This window comes from Theropithecus gelada, chromosome 7a, assembly GCF_003255815.1.
Source record: "Theropithecus gelada isolate Dixy chromosome 7a, Tgel_1.0, whole genome shotgun sequence".
NCBI lineage: Eukaryota > Metazoa > Chordata > Mammalia > Primates > Cercopithecidae > Theropithecus > Theropithecus gelada.
In genome coordinates, this window is record NC_037674.1 from 9642583 (window position 1) to 9651407 (window position 8825).

General features: G+C 55.0%; 1 protein-coding gene across 1 annotated transcript; it reads right to left on the reverse strand.

The window, feature by feature from the left end:
* Window positions 1–337: 337 nt before the first annotated feature.
* LPCAT4 (lysophosphatidylcholine acyltransferase 4) lies at window positions 338–8166 on the reverse strand. Its single transcript, XM_025390862.1, has 14 exons — window positions 7952–8166; window positions 6533–6675; window positions 5985–6205; window positions 5203–5315; window positions 5024–5084; window positions 4671–4729; window positions 4434–4468; window positions 3796–3850; window positions 3586–3668; window positions 3206–3331; window positions 2720–2852; window positions 1507–1605; window positions 985–1141; window positions 338–698 (listed from the first exon to the last, which is right to left on the reverse strand). The coding sequence occupies exons 1-14, from the start codon at window positions 8063–8065 to the stop codon at window positions 523–525; spliced, it is 1575 nt and encodes a 524-aa protein (XP_025246647.1). The 5' UTR covers window positions 8066–8166; the 3' UTR covers window positions 338–522.
* Window positions 8167–8825: the final 659 nt, after the last annotated feature.

An 8825-nucleotide genomic window follows, 5' to 3' on the forward strand; every position in this document is an offset into this window, starting at 1 on the left:
CAGAACAAGAGGGAATGCGCTGAAAAGAGGTTCGCGAAGAAGTCTGTTAAAATGTACATATGGGAGATGACAGCAGGAGGGAGGATAGGGAACCTCAGTATGATTTCTGTACAGGAAGGAGCCCTGTCCATCTGATAGTGAGGAAGACTCATCCAGCTATGGCCAAGAGGATGAACCTTGGAAACCTTTGGGATCTTCCAACAGGCGTCCTACAACCATTCATCCCTTTCCTTCCCAAGTAATGATAACGTCAATGTGACTGGACTTCCTTTTTTTAATAGATATAGATTTATATTTATATATAAAATAGTTTTTTACAAAAAAAAAAATCAGCCAAACAAAAAATTAAAATCAACTTAAAAAAAAAAAACCAAACAACAATAACAAAATTCAAACAGGAGCAGAGAGGGGCTGAGCGTAGGGGAGACCCCTGGTGCTGCCCTGAGGAGGAGGGGGTGGGGCTGAGGCACAGGGGAGGCCCCTGGCGCTGCCCTGAGGAGGAGGGGCGAGAGGCCGAGGCGCTCAGTCTCCCTTCTGCTTGGGTGCTTGCACAGTCCCGTTGGCCAGAGCAGTAGGGCTGCCTGGGGATGAGGCATTTGGTGTCTGGGAGGTGCCTCGAGAGGTGTGTGGGGGGCGCAGGTAGGTGCTGAAGAGCTTCCCATAGAGTGGGTCATGGAGGGAGAAGTTCTGGAACTGACCTGGACAAATCAGAGATGCGGAAAAGTGAAAAGATCTAAGAACGAGAAGAGAATCCCCCGGCTCTTTTCTCAGAACTGAAACATCTTGTCCCTCTACTGTGTTTAACTTCTCAAATCCAGGTTTGTGCCCTCTCTTCCTTTCCAGCCTGTTCCTCCCAGCCTCACTTCTCACAGGCTCTGATCACCAGCACTGGTCACTAACCCTTGTTCCCTCCCAGCCCAGGGCTTTCCTGGATGCTGGCGGTGCCCCAAGTGCCCGTGCGGGGCTGAGAAGGCAGTGACTCACACAGGGACAGGCCTTGGCTGGGTCCTGCCTGGCACAGCTCAGCATGCAAAGCTGCGGCGGCAGGGCGGGGCGAACCCAGCAGCAGGTGCAGGATGGTGCTGAAGCCGTCTTTGCACAGCAGGCGGTTGGGCCCCTCTGCTTGCTCTTCAGCAAAGAGCTTGGGAGAGAAAGGGATGTGAGTCAAGTTCTCTCCTCGTGCCATGGCCTCACCCTGCCCCACAGACTGGCCTGACAGGCTCCTCCTCTTCCAAAAGGGTGGTGCACAAGCCTTCCCTGACCCTCAGTGCCCTTTCTGCAGAACTGTAGACTTTATAGCTTTTTCCGTCTTCTTCCTTCTTCTCTTTCCCAGCTAGGCCTCAACATAGAGGCTGGGGGTCTGCAGTTTTAGGCACTGTGGTACTCGGTTGGATACCAAGTGCCTACTATCTAGACGCTACTGGGAACGGCATACGAGAACAGGCCTCCTGGAGTGGGGTGAGCATAGCCACTAAGCACACCCCCCCCCCCCCCGCCCCCCAGTACCTCAAAGGCCAGACGAGTCAGCTCTTCCAGGTTCCTGCCCCCATCCAGAGCTGCTAGCGCAAGGGCCACATCTCGGAAGTCCACCAAACCCTTGGTATCCTGGAGTGAAAAAGAAACCAGGGCAATGCTGACTCCTCCCTCTTCTCAGCAAATAGTAGGGGTGATCCCTGTGATTGCTCCCCTCAGAACTGTGAGCCCCAAACTCTTTAGGGTCACTGGAATTTCTCTCAGGTCACCTGGTGACAAAGCCCTCCCACAAAGGAATCTCCTAGGAATGTCAGGGAATCCCTCAGGAACGCTGAAGCTCCCATGAAGTTTCTGACATGCCAGTGGACGGCAGTCCTGGTCCCCAGGCTAGACAAACTGGTTCTCTCTGACTCAGCCTATGCAGAAGAACTGGTCCAACAGATGGAAAGGGGGCCACAGGCATAATTTCTTATGAAAAACGCGAGGAGCATGCCTGCTGTACCAGCTCTGCGGGAGACCACGGCATCTGAATTTGTTTCTGCTCTGCTACAGGCCAAGTCGGGGAAGCTCTTTTCAGGGACAGTCTGCCTCAATCTAAGGAATCTAGGCACGTGGTCACTCTGTCCCTTCAGAGGATGTTGAGGGTCACTTTCTGCATCTCAGATCAAAAAGCTCCTTGGGACCATTGTTGGTTGTTCATAAGCATTAAGAATCTTTTAGGACTTTTGTAAGTTGACCGGGGAACTTGGTTAAATCTTGAAATACACGGCTTGCTAAGAATCTTGAGAAAATTCCTCTAGAGAAGCTATAGGATATTTAAAATAATCTGCCCAAGTCCTACAGATACATCTGGGTCTCCAGCTCTCCACCATCTAACTGTCCAGTGTTGTTGCTTCTACGTGTCATCTTCCCAAGTAACCTTCATGGCTCTTCTTCAAAGACCCTCACCCGGCCCCCCACAAGGTCTGATGATTCCCCACCTTTGCCACTCCCTCAAGTGGTTTCAGAAATTTATAGTCCTCACTGATTATTTCTACCTTGTTCGTCCTCATAATGATAACATTGCTCTTAATGCTTGATTAAAAAATGAATCTTCAGTGGATTTCAGGGGATGGCCATCTAACAACAGCTGTTAGAACATGCACTGAGGACTCCAAACTGTGAGTGACTGATACGGCCACTAGGAAACGTGTCATCCTGGAGGGAAGCCTGGGTTCTGCTCTGCTCTTTGTTCCAGCTCCTTTACCTGCTGGAAGTAGCCAAAGGCACCAGCCACCGTCTGAGGATCAGAGAGCTGTAGTTGCCTGGCAAACTCTTCCTGGCTGATCATTCGACTCCGGCCTGGCTCTGCCCCAGCGTCCACATAGCCAGGGGACAGCCTACAATGGAATTGTTGAAGGCAGAGAGCTGTCTCAGTTTCCTTCTGGACACACCATCGAGTAGGACTTCAGCCCCAGTACCAAGAGTTCCACCAGTACAGGTTCAGCTGCTGTTTTTCTAAGATGTACTGACTCATAGTCCTTGAGAGCCCTTCTTACTTTTTTCACCTGCGTTATTACATATCCTTCCATTTATTCCCCATTTCCTTTTATTTACTCCATTATCTTTCTTTCCAGATTTTTTCATTTTTAAGATTTTCCTTCCTGCTTCTCATTTCTCCCCTTCCTACTCTCTGTTTCTCCCTCTCTCTCTCTGTGACACTGCTCACACCCTCATTTTCAAAACCACTTACCCAGCCTTCCGAAGCACTTTTCCCAGTTCCCAGAGCTGTGGCTCCAACGCCACCTTCAGCCGGCCCACCACAATCACAGGCAAGCTCCCTACGAACTCACATTCGGTGGCTGGAATGCCCAGAGCCCTACAGGATGAAGAGGGATAGGATGGAGGGGAAGGAAGCAGAGAAACTTCTGAGGGTTGGTTCCTGACCCTGGCAAGCTGACTGGAGGAGTAGATCAGGCCCCTTTAAATCTCCCCTCCTCTGTCTCAGCTGTTCAACAGCCCTTCCCACTGCCTGCTCCACAATCTATGCCTGAAAACCTTGCCCCCCCTCCACCCCCTGGTGGCTCCTTGCCCTGTGCAACTGCTCCAGGAAATACTTTGTGGGGCACTCACTGTGCCATGACCCTCTGAACATTGTTGGCATAGAGGGTGGGGTCCCTGCTCTCCTCAGGGCTGGGGTGATACACAGGAAGGAACTGAAACACAGACACACACAATTCTGATCAGAACCTCAGAGTGAGGTATGACCACTCCCACCCTCTTTTCCCAAGGTTTCAGGAGTGTGAGATGTACATTCTCCCACCCCACCCATGGGAGCCATACCTCCACATCCACAATGCTGCAGGGCTGAGAGGCTGTGAGCCAGAGGACTTGGAGTCTAAGAGAAGAGAGATTTCGATGCTCACCAATCTCTAACTATGGGCTCCTTCCCTGGCTCCCACACCCCACTCCCCTTCCCCAACCCAGCCGGGGAGTGGGAAGAGTTCTGCCTGTTGATATGGGGATGGGCTCCTAGACATACAGTCAGGTGGGTGAATATGCAGTTGGGAGACACACGGAAGGGCCAGAAACGCGGTAGAGAACGAGAGCAGAGCTGCATGGATATGCCAGAGGAAGAACTGTAGGCAAGAGGAGGTTTGAGTAATGGAAGAAAAAGGCAAGAGGCATGCTGATGGTGAGGGCTCTCAAGAAGGGATAATCGAGGGAGAAAATCACAGAAACACGGGAAAATAAGTGCATAGGAGCCATAATTACAGCAGGAACAATTTAGGTGGGATAGCTAATCTAAGCACAGCCAGATTATATGGGGACATCAGGGGGAAAGTGGTGTCTCCTCTAGAGTTCTCTCAGTCCTCAGATGAAGAAGGGCCATTCACCTTGTCTGGAGATTGGAAGATGGGTCAGGAATTCTCTGATGGACCCCTCCTCCCCACCCTCACCCCAGAAACACCAGAACTCACACTCCAGGACCCCTCCATGCCCAGCTGGTGGTGTCCTATGGGAGAAACAGAGGTGAGGGCAGAAGAGCATTACTTTTTCCCCTGAAACTGGCCAATCACCTTTGAGCAGAGGGCCTGATCCCACCTCTGGTCACACCCCCAGTGCACATCCCATCATAGCACCAACAGTTTTCACTTATTTCCATTTGGGGTGGATTTGTGCTCCCCCTTTCCACGCTTTCTTGGACTAAGACTCACCAGACTGTTGGGGTAGCGGATGAGGACAGGCTGCACAGGCACCCCTGCGATGAAGGCTCCTAAATCCCATTTCCACCCCCCACCCCCACAAGGCAGAGGTTAGTACACAGAAGCAGGCAGAGGGCATGAGGTATGGAGGTCTGGGACAGTTCTCAAATGAGACACGGCTTTGCTCCACTCATTGACAATTTTCTCTCTGACTCCCCAACTTGTCAGCATTAGCTAGGAGGCCCCCTGTCTCCCTTCCTCTCCCAGCCCTCCCACCCTTCCACTTCCTGGGTTACTTCAGAATCCCTCCCCAAATCTGGAACTTCTTCTTCCTACAGCCCATCACGCATTATCATTGTATTCACCTGGTTTGAACTTAAGCAGCGCCTTTTTGTTGGAACAGGTGCCCTCGGGAAAGAATAGCACCTGCGGGAAAAGAGCAGCATGAGGTGAAGAAGGCTGAACAAGACTGAGGAGAGAGGAAAGGGAAGCCTGTTGAGGAGCACATGGCAAGTGAGAAGATGGTCTTGAGACCCTTACCCACCTGCGGCCACTTGCCTCCTGAGGTGGCCCGCCTTCGGACCTCCTCCACCACTCTGCGGCGAGAAGCCGGGTCATGCCGGGATACTAGGATGGCTTGATTGAATCGAAGAAGGGCTGGGTTTGGGAAGGATACAGAGAGGCATCACTTCATTCCTACCCAGGGGCAGTAACATCTGCAGCCTCCACTTCCTCAACAGTGTGAGAAGTTTCTGCTAGCTCTCTTTTTGTTTTGTTTTGTTTTGTTTGACACAGAGTTTCGCTTTTGTTGCCTAGGCTGGAGTGCAATGGCTGATCTCGGCTCACCGCAACCTCCGCCTCCTGGGTTCAAGCGATTCTTCTGCCTCAGCCTCCCGAGGAGCAGGGATTACAAGCATGGGCCACCACGCCTGGCTAATTTTTTTGTATTTTTAGTAGAGGCGGGGTTTCTCCATGTTGGTGGGGCTGGTCTCGAACTCCCGACCTCAGGTGATCCGCCCGCCTGGGCCTCCCAAAGTGCTGGGATTACAGGCGTGAGTCACCGCGCCTGGCCTGTTATCTCTTTGCCCTGGGACAATCCCTTTATAGTAGTTGTCCTTTTAGAGCACTGACCAGAACTCCCTCCAACACCTTCTCTCTGTCCCAGCCCTCAGAATCTAAGACTGGTTGACTAAGGGTGTTAATTTATATTTCACTTGCCAACAGTCCCTCCCCACTTGGAGGCCAGTTCTCTCCAGTGTCTTCATTCCTGACTTTTTTTGCCCAGAGTTGTCACCCTGCCCCTTCACCTGCTTTGAACCCTCTCACCTCCAATGACAGGAACGGAAAGGTTCTCAGCTCGGGACACAACTTTGGGCAGGTCACAGGGCAGCAGAACAATGGGGTCAAAGAAAGTGGAGTGTGGGGCAGCAACAAGGACAGGGGCTTGAAGGCGAGAGGCTCGCTGGCCGCGAACCCGAATCCGGAGGAAGCCCAGCAGGAAAAAGAGCAGGCGGCTCAGGCCTAGCACCCCGTTGTGGCACACAGTCCTGCCAGGGCAAGGCTGGGTATCAGCGGACGCAGTGGTTCTAACCCTCACCCGCCCCCAGGTTCAGGCACCGGGAAAGTAGGGCACCCCTCTTTTACCCTTAAATAGGATGTGACCAAGGGGCCAAGGTCTCTGGCCACTTTGGGACATACCAGGGCACATTACTTAGAGGTGAGGTCTGGGAACCACGTCTGAGCTTGGCTGACTCATCTCATCTACCCAAGCTAGACAGAATAGTTTCAGAATCCTCCCTTTTCTTCTTAAAGAGGGATCAGAATAGACAGCAGGGAAGAGAAATAGGGTCTCTGGGGGCTGATCCCCCACTTACTTCCTCCATCCTGTAATTGGCTCTTGAAGCTGCTCCTCACTAAGACCGGCCACTTGCAGCCAGGCAAAGGGCCAGAGGAGAAAGAGGACGATAAAGGCCAGAAGCACTCGGATGGGGGCCAACAATGCCCCCAGGAGGCAGAACTGCAAAGGGTGCGAGAGAATGCCACTTTAGAGCTTGGATATGCTCCCTCCACAGCATCCCTCTCCCACAAAGGACAGACCCGGGAGCAAACAGCCATCATCCCTTGCATGTGACAGGTGGTGTGGGAACAGAAGAGGGGACTGGGACCCAAGGTGGGATGAAGATACCAATGAGGGCAAGAGGATAAAAGATTAATGGCATCAAGGGCCTTATTTCCTGTCTTTCAGTTGTTCCCTACCCCACTTATAAAACCGAACGTCATAAAACGCATCTAGCAGTTAGAGGATTTAATAAGAATGCAAGCGAAAGTGCAGGGCGCTGTGCTTGATGTACAGTAGGTTAGAGATAGGTCCTCCTCCCCCACATCTTGTTCCATAAATAGCTCCTATGCCCAACAGAAACCAGGTGCACAGATCTTCCCACTTCGGGCCTAGGAGGCAGAGGGTTGTAAACAGCGAGAGGTCCAGTTTTCAGGCCCGAGGTCAGTTTCTAACACTGCTCAACAGTAATCCTATAGTACTGGGGGATATGGGAGACAGGAGCTCGGCCCCACTCCGCATGGGAGAGGTTGCCAGGAGCCAGGGTGACTCCATAGGCTGCCTTGGGGAAGAAGCAGGTAAACAAACCTAGCCCCTGGAGCCTGCCTCCGGGGAGGTGATGACAGCAGAAACCTTGGACACTCCCTCCCCACACCACCTCCCAGTTCCCCTAGGCTGGCGCGGCCCTCCACTTCCTGTAGCCAACCTCCCTCTCAGCCTCCCTGCCCCCACCGGGAGGTGCTGCAGTGCGGGGTGGAGGGGGGTTGGAGGGAGTGGGAAGAGGGAGTGTAGGAAAGGGCACAAGGTCGCAGGCTCCCGGCCCAGAAACGTCTTCCCTCTAAGTCATGCCTCGGAGGAACACTCGGCACGCCCCCGCCCCCACCCCCGGCTTCCCGTAGCCTCTAACTCCATCCTAGCCATCGGGCTCTGCAGAATGTAATCCGCATTCCCCAGCGTCCTTCATCTCTCCAACCCTAGGGTCCCCTGCAGTCCTCCATCCCCACCTACTCAGTTCTTCCACATCTTCGAGTCTGTCTATCGCACAAGCCCGCATCGTCCTCTCCAGGGCTCCTTGCCCACCCGCGGCCGCCCCCACGTGCGCACCCTCGGACTCCAGCTCCGCAAGCCTCTCAGCCATCTCCTTCTCATGGATCCCCAAGCCCACCTTTGCCAGGGCTCAAACGGCCCCATTTTCTATCCCCACGGGTCCTTCCGACGCCCGCTCCCTACACATTACCTTCACCCTCTGGAGGCGGGAGAGATGTAACTCATGCACGAAGGGGTTGGGGGATGCTGGGGGTCCGGGGGTGGGATCGAGGGGGGCCCAGTCCCCCGGACTTCCCTGGCTCATGGCGGGAGAAGGTGGGAGGGAGGGCACCCCGGCCCCGGCCCCGGCCACCACTCTGCAGAGCAGCTGCTGCTGCAGCAGCGGCGGCGGCGGCGCTCTGGCCCGGGCCCCGCCCGGTGCGGGCGGCCGAGGGGCGGGGAGCAGGCGGTGCAGCCCAGCCCGCCCGCGTTGTCAGGGCGCCGGCCGAGGGGCGGGGCTTCCAGCGCCCGGGCGCCCCTGCTCCTCCCCGCCAGCCGCGGCGCCCGCAGCCCCTGGGGCCATTGTTTCGCGGCTGCCAGGGTTGAAGCGGGCTACCCCTAGGCTTCGGCCCCTCAGTCGTTCCTCTATGAAGACCTGGCCTCCGCCTCGGAGCCGGAGTGGGTCTTGGAGCTGGGCGCAGAGCTCAGAGTGCCCTCGGTCCCCGCCCGGGCGTCGAGGTCACCCCGCGAGCGCAGATCAGGGTGAGGCTCTTGGGTTGGTAGGCAGGGAGGGACAGGTGGGCCGGATGCGGAGCCCGACGGCTCGGGGGTGAGGCGGAGCCCGGCTCTCCCTGTGGGCTCCTTGGCCGGGTCCGCGTCTCCTCGCAGGCGGACCACCTTTCCTTCCCGGTCCGGGGGACGCCATCGCGCGGGGACTTGAGGCACTTGCGTCCTCTGGCGGCTGCATGGCGCCCCGCAACTCTCCACCTCCGCGTCCTGCCTTTGCGAGGCAGGGCCGCCTTTACTGGTGTGAGGGTTGCTTGAACCCTTGAGGCGCCAGGAATCCCTAGTACACTGACTCATGT